Source organism: Colobus angolensis, unplaced genomic scaffold (assembly GCF_000951035.1).
Source record: "Colobus angolensis palliatus isolate OR3802 unplaced genomic scaffold, Cang.pa_1.0 Scaffold272, whole genome shotgun sequence".
NCBI lineage: Eukaryota > Metazoa > Chordata > Mammalia > Primates > Cercopithecidae > Colobus > Colobus angolensis.
The window spans coordinates 3,671,996-3,693,705 of record NW_012115955.1 but is presented as its reverse complement, the minus strand read 5'-3'; the positions used below and the strand labels follow the sequence as shown (position 1 = coordinate 3,693,705).

General features: G+C 46.7%; 1 protein-coding gene across 2 annotated transcripts in view; it reads left to right on the top strand.

Moving 5' to 3' along the window:
* NXNL2 (nucleoredoxin-like 2) overlaps positions 1-21,710 on the top strand; it is a 48,035-nt gene that overhangs the window by 6,030 nt on the left and 20,295 nt on the right. The window contains exon 2 of one of the 2 annotated variants that reach the window (XM_011948023.1): positions 3,193-3,783. The exons of the other annotated variant lie outside the window; for it this stretch is intronic. Coding sequence (XP_011803413.1) covers positions 3,193-3,361 — 169 coding nt within the window. The 3' untranslated portion in view covers positions 3,362-3,783. Of the gene's footprint in view, positions 1-3,192; positions 3,784-21,710 lie in introns of those variants that run through there. 2 annotated transcript variants of the gene reach the window in all.

Below are 21,710 nucleotides of genomic sequence, written 5' to 3'. Positions count from 1 at the left end.
GTGTAATGACCAGGCTGGCCTGATTTTTTATATTCTTGTGCCTTCTCTCTTTTTCCTTGCTCAATCTCAGTAGATTTTTTTTTTTAGAGATAGGGTCTTGCACCGTCATCCAGGCTGGAGTGCAGTGGTGCGATCACAGCTCCCTGCAACCTTGAACTCCTGGGTTCAAGCAATCCTCCTGCCTCAGCTTCCTGAGTAGCTGGGACTACAGGTGTGCACAACCACACTTGGTTAACTTTTTTTATTTTGTGGAGACAGGATCTTGTCATGTCGCCCAGGTATGTCTTGAACTCTTGGCCTCAAGTGACGCTCTCACCTTGACCTCCCAAAGTGTTGGGATTACAGGTGTGAGCCGCTGCGCCAGGCTCGGTAGACATTTGTTTCACATTTTAGTGTTTCCTAAGAACCAGATTGGGTTTTATTGCTCACCCCATGTTGATTTTTGTTGGTCCAACAAAAAAATAATTTTTGTTGGAACAAAAATTATTTCAGTAATTTTTGTTCTCAATCTTATTCTGCCTTCTTTCTACTTTCTCTGTGTTTGTGCCATCCTTATTTTTCTGGTTTCCTGAATTAGATCCATAAGTCATCCATATACAAATTTTGGATAAGCGTGTTTAAGGCTACAGCTTCCTAAGTGTGTTTAATGGTGTTTACAGCTTGGGATTTGTAGTATATTCCATATTGTTCTGTTTTAAATATTTTGTCATCTGCATTGCTGTTTCCCATATAACATATAGTTAGTTTTAAAACTCATTCTTAAAAATGATCTCTTTTTGGCTGGGTGCGGTGACTCAGGCCTGTAATCCCGGCACTTTGGGAGGCCGAGGCAGGCGGATCACAAGGTCAGGAGATTGAGACCATCCTGGCTAACACGGTGAAACCCCATCTCTACTAAAAAATTACAAAAAAATTAGCTGGGCTTGGTGGCAGGCGCCTGTAGTCCCAGCTACTTGGGAGGCTGAAGCAGGAGAATGGTGTGAACCTGGGAGGCGGAGCTTGCACTGAGCTGAGTTGGTGCCACTGTGCTCCAGCCTGGGTGACAGCGTGAGACTCCATCTCAAAAAACAAAAATAAAAACAACCAAAAAAATCTTTTTTTTTTTTAAATTTTTATTTTTGAGATGGAGTCTCACTCTGTCACCCAGGCTGGAGTGCAGTGGCGTGATCTTGGCTCACTGCAACTTCCGCCTGCCAGGTTCAAGCAATTCTCCGGCCTCAGCTTCCCCAGTAGCTGGGACCATAAGTGCGTGCCACCATGACGGCTAATTTTTTGTATTTTTAGTAGAGACAGGGTTTCACCGTGCTGGCCAGGCTGGTTTCGAACTCCTGACCTCATGATCCGCCCACCTCGGCCTCCTAAAGTGCTGGGATTACAGGCTTGAGCCACTGCGCCTGGCCCCAAAAATGATTTCTTATTGGTTTCCAATTCCATTACCTTTGGTCTCATTAAGTGATTTATATGTTATTGACCACTTGAAATTCATTAAGACTTCCTTTGTGACTGAGAACATGAGTGATGTTGTCACTGCTTCATAGATGTTTGGAAACAGCGTATTCTGTCTCTGTTGAGCATAGAGGACACTGTATTTTTTCCTGCTTGAGTGATGGTGTGTTTTTGATCTGGATGCCAGAAAGTGGCAGGAAGAGCTTGATGGACATGTCAGAGGGGAGATTTGCTAACAGGAGAGTCTCAAATGGGTTTTTCCTTCCACTCAGGTTCCCAATCCTGAGGGTGACAGATCAAGGAAATCCAATTACTGTCCCCGTGAGGCCCCCGTGACCTGGCCATGGTAAACAGGAAAGGGATTTCACTCGGCTGCCCTGTCTTGAGGGAGTAATCCCAGTGAAGATTCCAAGAACTGCAAAACCAAGAAGGCAGATGCTCCTTTCCTTAAATGAATACAAATAATTTTGTAAAAAGACCACTCATCAGATTATAGATACCGTAAATGTAAATGATATAAAATGAAGCTAAGAAACCTCTCATCATTATAATGGCAATTGGTGCATCATTGAATTTGTAGAGTAGAAAGTCAAATGAGGCTCTAGATGTATTTAGAACTCATGGAATTTTAACTTTTTTTTGTTGTTGTTGTTAGAAATGGGGTCTGTCGCCCAGACTGGAATGTAGAGGTACTAACACGGCTCACTGCAGCCTTGACCTGTGCTCAAGCGAGCCTCCCACCTCAGCCTTTCGAGTGGCTGGGACTATAGGTGCGTGCCACCACGCCCAGCTAATTTTTTAACTTTTGTAGAGACAAGGTCTCACTATGTTGCCCAGGCTAGTCTTGAACCCTTGGGCTTAAGCCATCCTCCCACCTCAGTCTCCTGAAGTGCTGGGATTACAGGTGTGAGCCACCACACCTGGCTGGAATTTTAACTTTTACCATATAGCACCTGCATATAGCACCTGATATTTTTCAACCCCTTGAGATGTAGAGGACATAAAAAATTACTGGGTTTATTTGTGGGTTCAGATCTGCACTAGCCAATCTGGTAGCCACTAGCCACTTGTGACAATTTAAATTTAAATTAAAAGTTAATTAAGATTAAAAATGAAAACTTCAGTTCCTCGGGCACACTAGCCACATTCTGAGCTGTCCCAGCCATATGTGGCCGGTGGCCGCTCGATTGGGTAGCACAGATATGGAGAGTTCACTGCTGCAGGCAGCTCTCTGGGGTGGAACTGGGTTAGAAATGGTAGCACCAAGGCTGGGCGTGGTGGCTTATGCCTGTAATCCCAGCACTTTGGGAGGCCAAGGCAGGCAGATCACCTGAGGCCCGGAGTTCGAGACCAGCCTGGCCAACATGGTGAAACCCCGTCTCTACTAAAAATACAAAAAATTAGCTGGACGTGGTGGCACACGCCTGTAAGCCCAGCTACTTGGGAGGCTGAGGCAGGAGAATCGCATGAATGTGGGAGGTGGAGGTTGCAGTGAGCCGAGATCACACCATTGCACTCTAGCCTGGGCAACAAGAGTGAAACTCTGTCTCAAAAAAAGAAAAAGAAATAGTAGCACCAAGAAGAAAGGAGCCCCCACCCCAGCAGGAGGGAAAGCAGGAGCAGGCGGGGTGGGGCACCCGGTGGCTTCCTCGAAGTTGGCTGTACCTCAGGTTGGAGGGAGGGGGCCTGTCCCTTCAGATGTGCATGTGGAAGTGCTAACTTTGGTACCACTCTTCTCTCCTGCAGTGAGCTGAGGAAGAGGTACAACGTCACAGCCATCCCCAAGCTTGTGATTGTGAAACAAAATGGGGAGGTCATCACCAACAAAGGGCGGAAGCAGATCCGGGAGCGGGGGCTCGCCTGCTTCCAGGACTGGGTAGAGGCGGCCGATATCTTCCAGAATTTCTGCGGTTGAAGTGGGAGGGACCTCAGAGGGCCAGGACAGGTGCTGCTTTTCCAGCACAGACCCTGGGGCAAAGAGGAGTATGCTGGGTTCCTTCCTCTGTTGGTGTGATACTGTATTTCAGAACAGAAGCACTAAGCTGTGTTCAAAAGCAACTATTGCTCAGAAAATAATGCACTCCCTATTTTGATCATGCAGCCTGTTTGTATTATAGTTGTTTTTGTTATTCTTTGCATACCTTTATCCACCTGTGCTTAAGGAAGGATTCTCATATGTTCATCCTGAGCTGTTGGAAATCTATGCAAGACATTTATTTGTACAAGTCTCTTCAGGTAAAATAATCTATTTATTGATAACATTTTCTGGTGATCTGTTTATTTTAATGATATGCTTTCACAACTATCTTAATAAAATTTGCAAACTGTGTACTTTAATAAACAAGCCTATTGCCTTCTTTCTCATTCCAGTCCAAGTGCCAGTAGGAAGAAAAGGAGTCTCTTGACAAATACCATGCTCAAATATGTTTTATTTGTCACAGGTGGTAGTTTTTAATTTTGTGTCATCTTGGAATTTTCTTCTTCTCTTTGTTTTCTTCACACTTATTTGTAACAGCATTGCAATATCCTAGAAAGCAATGACATTTTCAAGGGTGTGTTTTCACATCTTCAGGATCAAACCTCAGTGTTACCTAAAAGTTAATAATCCATCGAAGTAATCAAAAAGCCCATTTACAATCGTTGTTAATGGTGGGAAAGCCATCAGTGGTTCAGATTACTGTCCCAGCCTCCCCTGTGGCCTCTTGCTGGTGGGTCCTTCCTCCTTCTTTCCAGCCTCATTCTTATCCAATCAGCTGGGGTTGTGAAGATACCAATACCCATCTCTAGCCAAGTCCTCACCTGCAGATCCGGTCAGCTTGCTGGGTTCCTCAGCTGAGAATCTGGAGCAAAGCTGACACCACTATGACCAGGGATAGCAGAGTAAAGAAGCCCAGTGGGTCACACTCAGTGAACCCGTGCAGACATAAGCTGTTAATTAATTAGTCCCTTCAATCTCCCTCACCCTCGGCGCTGTCAGTTAACTTCCCTGACCACTGAGACCCAGTCTCCTGGGGGCCCTGTAGGTTGACTAAGGGTGCATTTACGCTAACCTGATTGTTATTTGCCCCCTCTCCGCCCAATAAGTCATGTAGGAATGCAGTTTTCTTCCAAAACTCAGAGATGGGGTATTTTGGTATTTGGTAATTACGGTATTTTCTTTTTTCTCTTTTTCTTTTTTTTGAGACGGAGTTTCACTCTTGTTGCCCAGGCTGGAGTGCACTGGCACGGTCTTGGTTCACTGCAACCTCCGCCTCCTGGGTTCAAGCGATTCTCTTGTCTCAGCCTCCCGAGTAGTTGGGACTACAGGCGTGCGCCACCACGCCTGGCTAATTTTTGTATTTTTAGTAGAGATGGGGTTTCATCATACTGGTCAGACTGGTCTCGAACTCCTGACCTCAGGTGATCTGCCCACCTCGGCCTCCCAACGTGTTGGGATTACAGGCATGAGCCACTGCGCCTGGCCGACGCATACTTTAATATTATAAACATCCCAAACAATTTTTCTTGATGTAAGGCAAAGTATTCCAGCCTTCTGTCTGAGAACTGTGTAATTTGTGACTATTTCTACAAGTACCTTGTGCCGCTTGTGTTCCAGAAGCAATACATGCTCACTGTGGACAAACATCTGGAAAAACATTCCATCATCCTGAGGGAAAGCCACGATGGATGTTTTAGTCCATCTCTATGTCCCACTGAAGTCACCACCTTTTTATTTTTTCTGTGTGTACACATTGCTTTTCATCTTTACACACTTGCCACTCTGCGTGTGGACATAGACAAGCAGTGGCAGCGTGGTGTGGGCACCATGGGGTGGGGGTTGAAAGACATGCAGCATCGTTGTGACTCAGCCCAGGCCCACGTCTCACCCAGACTCCCTGGTTAGCCCCTTGCGCACTAACACCTGACAAACATGGCTCTGCAAAGGTGTCTTGTCCACTAAATTTGTTGAAGTCGATCCACTGATTTCAGTCAATCCACAACTGGGGCATCTTTATGAAAGCCCAAGGTGCTCCACAAGCCATCAGGCCTGGGGCAGGTGGGGGCCCTCCCCTCTCTCAGGAGAGGCCCAGCCACTGGCATTCCTGTAGGAGCGCGTGCAGGCCTTGGGGAGACTCATGAAATGTTGGTCAGTGTGCACTCGAGAGGGGCAGTCACTGAGAGAACACACATATACACCACACACACGACCTACACACACCACAAACACACACACAGACAGACATTCCTAGAGAAAGGAAGAGGAGGGGCGACACAGAGCTCACCAGTCAGGAGAATTATGCTCTGTTGGGCTGGACTGACTTAGGCAGAATTTACAAACACGATGACTCACCATGGGAGGTACCTTAAAACCCCATCCTTTCAATAGGGTGTCCTATGCTAATTTTGACTGAAAAGAGCTTCTATTTTAATCACCTCCACTTTGCCAGCTATCTAGAACCTTTGAGCCATTTGGTAAACTGGATTACCCTTCTCTCCTGCATTTTTGTTCAAGAATTATCTTATCCGGGCCAGGCACTGTGGCTCATGCCTGTAATCCCAGCACTTTGGGAGGCTGAGATGGGTGGATTACCTCAGGTCAGGAGTTCAAGACCAGCCTGGCCAACGTGGTGAAACCCTGTCTCTACTAAAAATACAAAAATTATCTGGGCTTGGTGGCAGGCACCTGTAATCCCAGCTACTCAGGAGGCAGAGGCAGAAGAATCGCTTGAACCCGGGAGGCGGAGGTTTCAGTGAGCTGAGATCACGCTATTGCACTGCAGCCTGGGCAACAAGAGCGAGACTTTGTCTCGGAAAAAAAAGAAAAAAGAAAAAAGAAAAAAGGCTGGGTGCTGTGGCTCACGCCTGTAATCCCAGCACTTTGGGAGGCCAAGGTATGCGGATCATGAGGTCGGGAGATCAAGACCATCCTGGCTAACACGGTGAAATCCTTTCTCTACTAAAAAAAAAAAAAAAAAAAGCCAGGCATGGTGGCACGCACCTGTAGTCCCAGCTACTCAGGAGACTGAGGTGGGAGAATCGCCTGAACCTGGGAGGTGGAAGTTGCAGTGAGCTGAGATGGCACCACTGCACTCCAGCCTGGGTGATAGAGCGAGACTCAGTCTCAAAACAAAACAAAACAAAACAAAACAAAAACAAAGAATTATCTTATCTGGCTGTTTGCTTTGTGTGTGTATTTTATTCTGTGTACTTGCCATGGTCTGAATGGTTCCATCCTGTGTAATTCATGTGTTGAAGTCCTAACCCCCAGGTGATGGTGGTGTTAGGAGGTGGGGCCTTCGGGAGGTGATCAGGTCAGGAGGGTGGGGTGGAGCCCTCATAAATGGGAGTAGTGTCCTCCTAAGAGAGACCCTCACCCCTTCCACTATATGAGGACACAGTGAGCAGATGCCACCTGTGAACCAGAAGTGGGCCCTTAGGAGACACAGAAAGTACTGGCATTTTGACCTTGGACTTCCAGCCTCCAGAACGGTAAGCAATGGATTTCTATTATGATAAACAGCCTCGTCTTTGGTATTTTGTGATAGCAGCCTGAACAGACGAAGACAGCGCCTATAAGTAGTTTAACCTGAACCCTCCGCTGGCTCTCCAGGTCTTCTCTCGAGATACGCAGACACATGTTGTGGGGAAAAGAAAGATCAGACTGTTACTGTGTCTATATAGAAAGAAGTAGACATAAGAGACTCCATTTTGTTCTGTATTTGAGATGCTGTTAATCTGTGACCCTACCCCTAACTTTGTCCTTGCAAGAGACATGTGCTGTGGTGACTCAAGGTTTAACGGATTTTGGGCTATGCAGGGTGTGCTTTGTTAAACAAGTGCCTGAAGGCAGTATGCTGGTTAAAAGTCATCACCATTCTCTTAATCTCAAGTACCCAGGGACACGTACACTGCCAAAGGTCGCAGGGACCTCTGCCTAGGAAAGCTAGGTATTGTCCAAGGTTTCTCCCCGTGTGATAGTCTGAAATACGGCCTCGTGGGAAGGGAAAGACCTGATCGTCCCCTAGCCTGACACCCATGAAGGGTCTGTGCTGAGGAGGACTAGTATAAGAGGAAAGAAGGCCTCTTGGCAGCTGAGATAGAGAAAAGCATCTGTCTCCTGCCTGACCCTGGGCAATGGAACATCTCGGTGTAAAACCCGATTGTATGTTGTTTACTGAGAAAGGAGAAAACCGCCTTAGGGCGAAAGGTGGGACTTGCTAGGGCAATGCTGCTCTTTACGCACTAAAAAGGTTTATGGAGATGTTTGCATGTGCATATCAAGGCACAGCACTTTTCCTTAAACTTATGTCACAGAGATCTTTATTCATATGTCTTACTGCTGGCCTTCTCCCTATGACGATCCTATTATCCTGCCACTTCCCTTTTCTAAGATGGTAAAGATAATGATCAATAAATACTGAGGGAACTCAGAGACCGGTGCCGGCGTGGGTCCTCTGCGTGCTGAGCGCCGGTCCCCTGGGCCCACTTTTTCTTTCTCTCTACTTTGTCTCTGTGTCTCATTTCTTTTCTCAAGTCTCTCATTCCACCTAACGAGAAACGCCCACAGGTGTGGAGGGGCAGGCCACTCCTTCACATATATTGGTCTGTCCCTTCTATCTTCTTGAGGAAACCTGTGCTGAAGCCTCCCGATGTCTCCGCAGGTTCTAGTGAGCTATGTGCCTGGTGTATCTGTCAACACCATGTCACTCTTTGGAATGATCCCGAGGCTACTCCATGGCTCTCTCCTGCATTGAGTTTCTCTTTCCTGTCTTTCTATTTCTTGGTTTCCACCCTTGTTTTGTTGGAATACATCCTCTAATAGTTTCCTAAGGATGGGTGAAAGGGGGCAAACTCTGAATCCTCTGGAGTCTGAAAACCCTCCATTCTATATATACTCACTGGATGAGTGGCAGGTGCAGAATTTAGGTTGGAAGTACTTTCCTTCAGTGATTTGAAGGCGCAACCCCATAGTTTTTTCTGTTTCTTTGTTATTGTTGAGAGATCCAACTACACTGTGACCCCTGGCCCTTGTGAGTGGTTACTGTATTAGGCCATTCTTGCATTGCTACAGATATCTGAGACTGGCTCATGGTTCTGCAGGCTGTACAGGAAGTATGATGCTGGCATTTGCTTAGCTTCTTGGGAGGCCTCAGGAACCTTACAATCATGACAAAAGGTGAAAGGTGAGCAGGCATGTTACATGGCCAGAGCAGGAGCAAGAAAGGGAGGGGGAAGGTGCCGCACATTTTTTTTTTTTTTTTTTTTTAGACGGAGTTTTGCTTTTGTTGCCCAGGCTGGAGTGTAGTGTTGCTATCACCACAAACTCTGCCTCCCAAGTTTAAGCGATCCTCCTACCTCAGCCTCCTGAGTAGCTGGGATTCCAGGCATGTGCCACCACACCCAGCTAATTTTTTAGTATTTTTAGTAGAGACGGGGTTTCTCCATATTGGTCTGGCTGGTCTCGAACTCCTGACCTCAGGTGATCTGCCCACCTCAGCCTCCCAAAGTGCTGGGATTATAGGCGTGAGCCACCGTGCCCGGCCCACTGCACACTTTTAAACTACCAGATCTTGCAAGAACTCAGTCACTATTGCAAGGACAGTACCAAGAGAATGGCACTAAACCATTCATGAGAAATCCACCCCCATAATCCAATCACCACCCACCAAGCCCCACCTCCAACAATGGGAGTTACAATTCAACATGAGATTTGGCAAGGGACACACATCCAAACTACATCAGTGACCAAGCTGAACCTGGGTCTGCCCACCTAGCACAGCAACGCTAAACACTGACATGGTGATTGCAGTGAGAGAAAGTGAGGCATTTATTGCAGAGTGCCAACAAGAATCAGGCAGCTCAGGCTTAAGACCCAAACTTGATGGCTTACGTGTAAGGGTTTTTAAAGGTGGGAGGCAAAGTTTACATGCAAAATAATACATGAATACATGGAAGCTATACATTGATTTGGGCTAAAAAGGTGGGACATCTTGAAGCAGGGAAGCTCATAGGTCATAGGCAGATTTAAAGATTTCCAGTTTGTGATTGGTTAAGCTTTGTCTAAAAACTTGGGGTCAGCAGAAAGGAATCTTGAGTTCTGGCTTATGGGTGTGACTTCCTCCAGGCCCCTTAGTAGGAAGAAATTTAGAATAGAGAACGGTGGTCACAGATCGGTCCTCAGTTCTCTCTTCTCTGAGGTCTATGCGCCAGTAGATGACATTTTCCATTTGGTATGGTCCAGGTTTCTGAAAAGCAACTCAAGAACATTGTTAAGGTGTCATCTTTACTTTCTGTAGGGAACCGAACATTCTGTGGCTCTGACTTCCTTGGCTATTGTGTGAGACTCTCCTCACCTTCTTGTTTACTAGGTTGCTTATTTACTTCTCAAGGCTAGGTAGGTGCCTGGAATTTCCCTTAAAGAAACTCAAAATGTTCCTTTATTTCCATGCTTGTGGGGGGTGGCAGGCCTCCAAGAGGGGTCCCTGCTGCATCTCAAGTGTAGTCTATTCTTTCTCGGGAACTTGTCAGATATTCTCCTTGCCTGTTGTACTACACTTTCATGATGACTTAGCGAGCCTCTGTTTTCACCCTAGGGCCTGTTGGCTCTTGTGAGCTGTTCAATCTGGAAACACACTTCTGGGAAATGTTTCAGAGTTATTTTTCTTAATTTTCTGTCTTCTGTTTTGTTGGCTTTGTCTTTCTGCAGTTTCCAGTATTTGAATGTTGGACTTTCTAGATTGAACCTCTAACATTCTTACATTTTTCTCTTCTATCTGCCATCTCTTTTGATTTTTGTTCTACTTTTTGAGAGATTTCTTCAAATTTGCCTTCAAGCCCTTTATCTGTGATCAGGATTTTAATACATGTAAAGAGTTCTTTGTTGTCTGAGTCAGTTTCTCTTTGTTTCTCTTCTCTCCCTCCTTCCCTTCCTATCTCTTTCTTTCATAGCATTCTGTTCTAGTTCCATGAAAGCAGTATCTCCTCACACCTCTCTAAGGATATTAACCATACTTTTGAAATGTCTTCTTTCTGCACAGTTTCTGTTCACCCCAAGTGGCTTCCCCTTCCCCTGTTGCTTCTCTCTCCTGTTTACTTTGGGAGGGACTTAGCAGAACATCAGTGGGGCTTGGTAATGCTGAGCTTCCCTATAGAGTGATCCTGCTGCAACCATTCTGTTAGCAAGATTGCTCTTTCTGGCTTGTCACATTTACTAGAAAGCATCCTCTTGTCTCCCATCAGGAGGAGGGATGAAAGGCTCAGTGTTCTGGGACCTGGGTAGGATCACGCCTTTTCATGAAATTACCCTGATTTCACTCTGGCACTCTTACTTTCAGCCACGTATTTCTCAACCAAGAGAGCCCGTTTGACACTCCAGGGGTGGTGAGTTCAATCACTCAGCATGTGGAGGTGGGAGGGAGCCTGGAGATCGAACCACTTTGTAAACACATCACACTCTTCCTTACAGGTGCCTGTATTACTACTTCAAGGGGGCTTCTGGAGCCACTCGCCCCCAGGCATTTGAGGATTCCTTGGGATAAACCAATTGGTTCTCACATTTTCCAGCTCTGGCCCAGATCACGCTTGTGTGTCTGTGGAGTCAGCCTCCACTCCCCTTGCGCTTTTGCAGCTTCCAAACATGTTTTTGTTTTGTTTACTCTTTTGTTTTCCCCATCATTAAAAAACAAATCCCTTTGCTGTCATTTCAACGGCTCTATTAGGGAGTGAAATTACAGGCATGCGTTTAAACTGCCTATTTGCCTGATTGTTGAGAAAAGTTAATTTTATGTTTGTAATTCTACAAGGAAGACTCCTTTTAAAATTTTACTTAATTTAGTGAACTGACAAAATGCCATGTGAATCCAGTTTTCCGCTTTAAACATGCGTTCTTTTTTTTTTTTTTGAGACAGAGTCTTGCTCTGTCGCCTAGGCTGGAGTGCAGTGGCTTAATCTTGGCTCACTGCAAGCTCTGCCTCCTGGGTTCACGCCATGCTCCTGCCTCAGCCTCCCGAGTAACTGGGACTACAGGCCCCACCACGCCCAGCTAATTTTTTGTATTTTTATTAGAGATGGGGTTTCACCATGTTAGCCAGGATGGTCTCGATCTCCTGACCTTGTGATCCGCCTGCCTCGGCCTCCCAAAGGGAGGGGATTACAGGCGTGAGCACTGCGCCCAGTGAAACAGGCATTCTTAACCTTTATAATACCTCCACAGTTGTAATGACAAGTTCAAAGTTATTTCTACAATATCTGTCTGACTTTGCCATTGGAGTATGAGAATGAGAAAAATTGTGCCCAACTGAATCTGACCACTTTACACCAGAGGTAGGAAGTGGTGGAAAAATTGCCCATAACTAAGACCTAAAAGGATGGTTTTAAACTGGGTGCAGCTAGCTAGGAATCTTAGATCTAAAATCCTGGATAATACCCTTCCACGCCACATGAAAAACCCATCTATAATCTAATGTCCCATGGGACCCAGTCTTGCCTTCAGTGAATCCCATAATCATCGCAAAAAGCAAACTCCAATTGTTGCTTGCATCATTTGAAAAATAAGAGGAGATCCACTTCACAACCCAAGGCTACTTGTCTAAAACCCCCCTTGCTAGCCAGGCATGGTGGTGTGCGCCTGTAATCCCAGATACTCAGGATGTGGAGGCAGGAGAATTGATTGAACCTGTGAGGTGGAGGTTGCAGTGAGCTGAGACCGTGCCATTGCACTCCAGCCTGGGTGACAAGAGCGAAACTCTGTCTCAAAAAAGCCCAAAAAACAACAACAAAAAACCCTTGCTTCTCCTCTCCAAATAGCCCTCCAGAGTCTTCCATCCACTCCTTTTGAGGCTCAGCCCATGTGGCTCTGCTCCCCACCCTCCTTCTCCTTGTCTCTGAATTCCTTGCTACATAGCATGTTGCAGCACGTCTGTTGAATCTGCATTGCTTTATTTTTTTCTCCTGGTGGTGCTACATCTGCTGCTGGGTCTAACCCAGAGGCTCTTTTTAGTGGGTTGGGGAAGTGGAGAGTCCGCCAGGGTAAAAAGAACATTTTTCTTATCTAGCTGTGGAGTGACAGAGAGAGGGCTGGCTAGGGACATAACAAATCATATCTCCTTTCTACTTCATGTGAAAAGAACTGATATTATTCCAGATGTATTTACCTGGAATAAATCCTCAAGATTAAAGCCTTATGGTTTTTTTTGGGGGGTAAGCATTTGCAGTGATAAGGCATAAGAGACATCATTTTTCATTTCTATGTTCTTTTTGCTTTTCTATTTTCACTTTCTGAAACAGAAAAGTAATGATCTTTATTCTTCTTTCCTTATGTATGTGTTATCATGATTTTATTTGTTACAAATAATCATCTTCAGATAAATGTATTGTATTAGTACAAGGTTTTAGGTATCAATTAATTAATTCATCCATTCATTCAACAGGCATTTGGTTCTTGTCTCTCCGGGCCTGGGCTGACATGAAACTCATAATGGTGTATGATGAGGTGGTGGAGTCAGGGCCTCAGGCAGGGATGAAGCTCAGAGGGAGAAGGTAGAGTGAGGCTGGAGGAACCTGTAGGGACCGCTGCCCTATTCTGACACCATGGCTCTTTATTTATTTTTATTATGTTTTTGAGATGGAGTCTCTCTCTGTCACCCAGGCGGGAGTGAAGTGGCGAGATCTCGGCTCACTGCAACCTCCGCCTCCCACGTTCAAGCAATTCTCCTGTCTCAGCCTCTTGAGTAGCTGGGACTACATGTGTGCACCACCACAGCAGCTAATTTTTGTCTTTTTAGCAGAGACGGGGTTTCACCACGTTGGCCAGGCTGGTCTCAAACTCCTGACCTCAAGTGATCTGCCCACCTCGGCCTCCCAAAGTGCTGAGATTACAGACTTGAGCCACCGCACCCAGACATGGCCCTTTAAAGAAGACCTCAGTGACCACTTCCCGGAGAGGAAATCTGATGCCTTTGGCAGGGAATGATTTATTTCTTTACGTTGATAATAACCATTTGCTGGAGTTGAACCAAGAATTATCTATCTGCACTGAAGGAAATCATTTAGGAATATTTCTCTGTATTGCACAGCCCTGAATATAACAACATTGCGGCAACAAATACTAATTGCAACAAGTATATTTGGCAGGTTGCCGTCTCGTTTACATATCTCACCTGAATGAGGCTCCTCTTTTTCTGGCCTCTCCCTGGACATTGTAAAAGAAAATAAAATTTCAGGACCCTATAAATTTTTATGCCATGGGGGAAGTTAAGTCCTGGAGTCTAAGTCACGGAGCATGTTGTTTGCAATTCTGCCTCTTCTTATCGCTTAACTCTCTTACTCACTGTTCTTGTCCTAGAATTGACTAGGAGAGACCAGATACCAGATCCACCCACCTTCCAATCACTGGTCTTTGTTATAGATTGAACTGCCTCATTTATTGTCCTGTACCTAACTCAGACCAGATGGTACTCGAGACTTGATGATGTTGCGGGGTAAACCCTGAAACTGGGGCTTAGCCCAGGAGGTCACGTGGGTTTTTTGGCTTTGCACAGGAAAGAATTCAAGAGTGAGCGGACAGAGACAGTGAGAGCAAGTTTATTAAGAAAGTGAACGAATAAAAGGGCGATTACTTCATAGGCAACCCTCATGGCTGCTGGTTGGCTATTTTTATGGTTATTGCTTGATCATATGCTAAACAAAGTGTGGATTATTGGTGAGTTTTCTGGAAAGTGGTGGTGAATTCTCAAAACCAGGGATTCCTCTTCTTTTTGGACCATATAGGGTAATTTCTGGAAGTTACCATGGCATCTGTTAACTGTCATGGCGTTGGTGGATTGTCTTTTAGCATGCTAATGCACTATATAATTAGCATATAATGAGCCAGGAGGACAAGCAGAGGTTGCTTTTGTAGCTATCTTGTTTCTAGCTGGTTTGGACCTGCTTCTCTGCCACATTAGCAGGGTCTTTGTGACCTGTGTCTTGTGAAACAAAGACACAAACTCCTTTCTCAAACTTGCAGACTCCTATCTCAATGACAGTTATATTTTCAGTGTGGAATGTAAATATACTTTTTCTGAAAAGAAAAAAGCACTGGCGATTCTTTCGGTGCTGCTTTGCCAGCTGGAAACCTCTGTCTGGCAGTGCCTTTGCTTAGGCTTCACTTGGCTCTTGGCCCGGCGCTGGCCTCGCTCCTCCCACTTAGCCTGGCAGGCTGCGCTCAGTTCTTGCTACTGTCCCAGATCCTTCACTCTCTGTGGGCAAGCCAGGCGCAGAGCAGCAAAGGGTGTGTGAGCCAGTGAGCAGAGGGTCCAGCCACAGGGCACAGCCAGACATGCTGGCCGCCGTGGTGGAGTGGGCAGCTCTAGGTGCCAGCACAGGCATGGGCTCCATGCGAGGCTGCAGCTGGACCAGGTGTGCCTTGGATGGCTTCCACCTTGGGTGCTGGCATCTGGGTGAGGGCAACACAGTGGCTTCCAGAAACTTGGAGACACAGCAACCCTGGAGCCCCAAGGGGGTGTTACAGTGGGTCACAGCTCTGACTCAGGGAGTCCCGAGGTCTGAGCCCCTAGAGAGTCACAGCTCTTCTCTCATAGTCTGGTGAATGGGAGTGCATCATCGCCTGCAACTTAGTGGGCCAGCCAGGAATATGTTTCAGCTCGTTTGTGTTACAGCTTGTTCGGTCCTGCCAGTCCACTTCCGCCTGTGGCTCCTGGGCTGGCCTGGCCCCATTGTTGCTTCCTGTCACATGGGGCGGTCACCTGGCACTGTCAGAGGGCAGGAGGGCTACAGGGTTACAGCTCCTTTCTTGCTCACTGTTTGGTGGGTCCTAGGTTCTTGTCCTGTGTCCAAGAAGAATGAGGTTACATGGACAAGCAGAGAGTGAGCAAGGCAGAGAAGAGTTTTATTGAGTGACAAAACAACTTTTGGCATGAGAGGGGACCTGAAGTGGGTAACCCCTATCTGAAGGTGGGTAGTCCCAACATGTAGCTGAGTCCGGGGGTTTCATGGGCTCAGAATGGGGGAGTGTGTGCTGATTGGTCCATAAGCAGGCCTGGAAAAAGCACCATTTGATTGGCTATAAAAGCATCAAGGAATTTCTCACTCAGGTCATGGACTCTACCTGGAGCTGGCTGCTTGGTTTGCAGGCTTCAGGCTGTCTATGGTTTGAAGGTCGGGTTTCACTGGAGACCTGCCCCTGTCTGCCTAGGAATTTGTCTGCCTCCTACTGCTATCAACACTTTGGCTCATCAGATTGTTGTAACTATGTGTTAAGCCTTCCATAGAAAGATGTTAGGCCAGGTGCAAGTGGTTCACACCTGTAATCCTAGCACTTTGGGAGGCCGAGGTGGGCTGATCACTTGAGGTGAGGAATTTGAGACCAGCCTGGCCAAGATGGTGAAACCCCATCTCTACTGAAAATACGCACACACACAAAAATTAGCTGGGTGTGGTGGCAAACACCTGTAATCCCACCTACTCAGGAGGCTGAGACAGGAGAATCGCTTGAACCTGGGAGGTGGAGGTTGCAGTGAGCCAAGATCGCGCCACTCTACTCCATCCTAGGTGACAGAGCGAGACTCCATCTCAAAAAAAAAAAAAAAAAAAAGTAAGATGCTGAAATTCTGTTAAGTTTCCCTAAGCTTTGTTCATAGAAGTGATCCCAAACTTCTACTACACTTTGAAGCACTGAATTCCATTCTTCAGAATACATTCTTCCCAAGTGGACTGTCCTCAACTTTGCACTGTTGGGATAAATTCTCTTTAAACTAGATTCTGAACCTTTTGATTATTTTAGGTTGATAACACTGTTGGGACATCAGCTTTGAAAGAGACCTGAGAAATCATAGGCTTCGGTGGCTTTCCTTTCATGCTGGGCATCAAATTTTCCAAATTTTCCTAGTGGAGGCTCCTGCACCAGAGTCAGGATTTCTGCAGAGCTCACAGGGTGAACATGTTCTTAAGGTAAATGTAAATTAAGCAAATGCGCAGACACACGAACAAACAACCTTTGCTGTCAGAGTCATTCCAATTTGCAGAATCACTGGGCTTGAAATGACTTCCCTACTCCCCGTGTTCAGGTGGAGTGGAGCCACCAACAGCTGAGACAGGAGGCAGGAATAATCTAATTTCTGAACAACTGACATTTGTCCATAAATGAGCGCTGACTGGCAACCTTGGTTTACAGTTGTGCTTTCCACCTCACACTACCCAGAGGGGTAGAATGGCAAAGCCCAGAAAACCAGCCAACCAGCAGCCACTCATCAGAATCCCTGCAGTCACTCAAGAATCTGTGGGTTAGATAGAGCGTAATTTCCAGGAGGGATTATTTCACTCTCCTGTTTGAGCATGCAGTTGGAATGAGGGGCCTTTGCTCTCTCTTTCCAGGAAATTTCCCCTGCAGCAGTTTTTCTGCTCTTGCTTCATTCAGCAGACATCACTGAGAACATGTTCAGTGGGAAAAGGATTGTGCCTCTGTGACTCTGTGAAATATATATTTGGGCTTCATCTGTTTCCTGGAACATGGCTCATAAAACACTTGGAATCTCCAAAGTGATAAGAGTCTTTTGTATGTCAGTGAAATGACTGCTGGTTGGGGGCCCCTGAATAGCCTCAGGATGAGGCTGGTTCCCAGGGGAACCAAACATGTGGTCAGAGGGTTGGAACTTTCAGCTCCAATGGGACCTCCTGGGAGGGGAGAGGGGCTGAAGATTGAGTTTACCACCAATGGCCAATGATGTCATCAGTCATGCCTACATAATAAAGCCTCCATGAAACCCCAACAGAACAGAGTTTGGGGAGTTTCTGGCTAGCTGAACACGTGGAGATTCCTGGAGGATGGTGTTCCCGGAGAGGGCATGGAAGTTCCGTACCCCTTCTCTCATATGCATCTCCCTAAGCATCTTTCATCCTCAGACATCCTTGCATAATCTGTATCCTTTTTCCTCTATTTTATAATAAATGGATAGATGTAAGTGAAGTGTTACCTTGATACCTGTGAGCTGCTGTAGCAAATTAAACAAGCTTAAGGAGAGGGTCATGGGAACCCCAATGTATAGCCAGTGGGTCAAAAGCACAGGTTAAACAACCTGAGGCTTGGTTGGTGTCTGAAGTGGAAGAGGCCATCTTGTGGGATTGATCCCTTAACCTGTGGGATATGACCCGACATATCCCAACCTGCCTGCTAACTACAGGCAGCTTGTGTCAAAATGGAATTGAGTTATAGGACTCCTAGCTGGCGTCCACTGGAGAACTGGTTGATGTGTAGGGAAAACCCCCACACATCTAATGTCAGAAACAAGTGGTGAGTGGTAGTGAGAATAGGAGAAACACCTTGGTTTTTCCTATCTCTTAGCCTCCTTCTGCCTGTAGGAGCTTAGGTCTCAAGGGGAGAGATGGCAGATAGGGAGAGATGGCAGGGAGATAGTCCCCTCTGATCCCAGGTAGCAGGTCCCTCAGCACTGATGGTATCCCTGTCTCCATCTTCCTCATTATGGGACCCAACACTCAGCCTCCTTTAAGTTCTCATGCTGAGCAAATAGATGCCTCTGCATGCAACTGATACCCTCTGTGTTTCCCAAGAGACACAGAAAACAAAGAAAAGTCAGAGGGTCCAGGTAGCCCTCAGACCACCCCTTTCCCAGAGGGACCACTGCCTGCTCTCTTGTTTGCTTCCACTTCCAGGTGGCCTCTGGAGGGATGGGGACAAGGAGCTTGGTGCCTTTCCTCTGTTGGGAAGGCATGTGCTCAGGCCCGGGAGGAGGCCTGCTCATGGCCCGTGGCCTACAGATAACGTGCCAGTATGATCTATGCCACCAGGAATAGTGGCAGCTCTCTGGAGACTGAAAGCTAATTCTAGGCACCCATGATGCTGGGCTCTAATGACAGCCCAGAGAGAAGGCTGCAACGGGAGCTCGTCCCCTGAGACCTGGAGCTTTGCCCCTTACAAGGCTCTGTCCTTCATGACCAGCCAGCCTCTGGCACTTGCCCCTCCAACAGCAACAAAAACAGCAATACTAGTAATTGAACTGCAAAGAGCTTCCTCGCTACCAAGCATGTTCACTTGCTTGACCTCATCCCTGCCATCCGTAGGCCTGGGGCTGAGTGTCCTGTCCCTTGAATGGGGATTCAAGGGCCTAGGTGGCCAGCTACTGCAGCAGGCCCCTGAGCCAAACTCTGAGCACAGAATCCCCACTCCACACACTGCCTGTGGTCAGAGCCTCATTCTACTTGCCCAGTTTATTTAAATCCCACATTTCAGAACAATCACAAGTAAGTCCCTCTACCCTGAAATTGCAAAACAAATGGCCTCAGAAGAAAGTGCGTGTGTGCCCATCTTTCAGGACAGGCCTGTGCCCATCCTGGCTATTTCCACTCCTCATACACAGCAAAGTCACCAAGTGGCAGGTTTTATGAAGCCAGCCTGTCCTGAGAACATAAAAGGTTTGACTGAAATGGGACATGTGTAAACACAGGATGTGAGTGTCTGGAGGGTCTGTAAAACCTTTTCGGGTTAACTTTCATGGCCTGCCCTGTCCTGGCCCTGCTGCGTGGCCTCAGGATCTAGTGGGGCTCACGGAGGAGGTCTGTCGTTTTCCCTGGGAATAACTGCAGGGTCTTCCTGTCTTTCATCATCAGGAACCTAATACACGTCCTTAGGCAGCAGTTTAAACAATTCCCAGTAAATTCTGGCCTCAGCGAAGATGATGAAAAAATGTCCGGTCACTTTTGCAAGACAGTCCTTCCTGGACCTCTGGACATGGACGCATCTCTCTGCCAGAGGGAAGTTATTCCTTCAGATCCCCTTACTGCCTTTCTGCTTGTTGGAGCTCCTACCCAGTACTAGACAAAGACACAAACTGGCAAGCCACAGAAAAGAGATGGAAAGGTTGACGCCCCCACGAGGAGATGCTAAACCTCGCTTGTCATCAGAGAAATGGATCGCCGGGGCATCTCTGGAATCGGAGGGGCCTTGCTGTCCACCAAAGCGGAGATCCATACGGTGGATGCAGCATCTAGGATGCAGGGGACTCGATGTTTATGAAGTGTAACCAAATCAGTTAGAAAAGGGAAACTGTGCTACCTGCGACAAACAGAGAGAAGAGCATGCAGAAATATCTTGGCTATGCAAGGTTGGAGAGCAAGGAAGACACAGGCCAGGTGCAGTGCTATGCATTATAAATCCGTGCTATTCCAGCTGCTGAGGTTGGAGATCGCTTGAGCTCAGGAGTTTGAGTCCAAGTCTAGCCTGGGCAACATAGTAAGGCCCAGTCTCTAAAAAAAAGAAAGAAGATTTAGGAAGCTGCAGACAATGAGCCTGGGAATGTTGAATGTCACTATAGGTTCTCATTCCTAGCATCGCAGTGTAGAGTGGAGAGGGGTGGCCTTGGGCTGAGACCCAGAACGTGATCCCGCAGCAGCAGGGATGGATATTGAGAGCACTGCACTGGGGGAGGAAAGCAAAACACAGGATGACACATGAGCTACGTGTGCAACATTCTCATTTATGCAATTAAAACTATATGTACACACACAAGAAAACCCCACACATGGGTTGTGATGGTTAATACTGAGTGTCGACTTGATTGAAGGATGCAATATTGATCCTGGGTGTGTCTGTGAGGGTGTTGCCGAAGGAGATTAACACTTGAGTCAGTGGGCTGGGGAAGGCAGTCACCTTAGTCAGGTGGGCACCATCTAATGAGCTGCCAGAGAATGTAAAGCAGGCAGAAAAATATGACGAGATGGAACGGGCCTAGCCTCCCAGCCTACATCTTTCTCCTGTGCTGGATGCTTCCTGCCCTCAAACATCAGACTCCAAGTTTTTCAGGTTTGGGACCCAGACTGGCTCTCCTTGCTCCTCAGTTTGCAGACAGCCTATTGTGGAACCTTGTGATCATGTAAGTTAATACTTAATAAACTCCTCTTTATCTGTCATCTATCTGTCAATCTATCAACCTATCTACTATCTATCTATCTATCTATCTATCTATCTATCTATCTATCTATCTATCTATCTATCTATCTATCTCATCTATCTGTCATCTATCTATCTAATTAGTTCTGTCCCTCTAGGAGAACCCTGACTAATACATGGGACAATGACACACACAAACCAGTCTACACAACAAAAGCCTTAGAGTGAATTCCTAATGCTGGAGGAGGGGGAAATGTAGGGGTGTGGGGATACGAAGGGGCATAAATAAGCAACAATAGCAACAGGGGAGCCTTGTGTGGACAGTAATCCCAATGTGCTGAGAACCTCCGCCCAGAGGATTAGAAACCAACCACGCCAGCCGTGACACACTGGTGCACACTCACCAGAAGGACTCTGATCCTAAAGGTGGGAAAACCAAGTCAGGAGAAGAGGCGGAATAACCGGAAGTCTCTGTGCTGCTGGTGGGGATGCAGACTGATACAGCCATGCAGGAAATTGAATTTGGCTGATTGTACTAAAGCTGAAAGAGTGCACATCTAGGATTTCCAAGGTGTATCCCAACAGATCCTACGTTACCCAAAGACACGACCAGGAATTTGCATAGCAGCAATCGTTGTAACAGGTCCTTACTGGGAATAGCTCCATCACCCCTCAGAAGTAGAACGCGTAGATCATTTGTAGTATATTTACACAACAGGATACTACGCAGGGACAACCTACAATTAAGTACAATAGAGATGAATCTCAACACTCAAAGTGGAGGAAAAGGAGCCAGACACACAGGTACATACTGTATGTTTCCATTGATAGAAAATACAAAAGCAGAGAAGATTGATCTGTATTTTTTAGAAGTCAGGTAGTGCTTGCTCTTGGTGGGGGGGGTGGTTAGAAATGCAAAGGGCACCCAAGGGTGCGGCTGGGGGTGGCTGGGAGTGCTGGAGCGTTCTGCATCTCCATCTAGGTGCTGGTTACACGGCTGTGTTCACTTTCTGAAAATCCATCAGGCCCTTCATTTCTGTTAACTTTCAAATAAACAGTAAAAAAAAGAAAGAAACGCAACTTAAATTGTAGTAAGGAGGCTGGGAGCAGTGGCTCATCCCAGCACTTTGGGAGGCTGAGGTGGGTGGATCACTTGAGGTCAGGAGTTCGAGACCAGCCTGGCCGATATGGTGAAACCCCATTTCTACTAAAATACAAAAATTAGCCAGGCATAGTGATGTGGCCCGTAATACCAGCTACTTAGGAGGCTGAGGTAGGAGAATCACTTGAACCCGGTGGGTGGAGGTTGCAGTGATCTGAGATTGTGCCACTGCACTCCAGCCTGGGTGACAGGGCAAGACTCTGTCTCAAAAAAAAAAAAAAA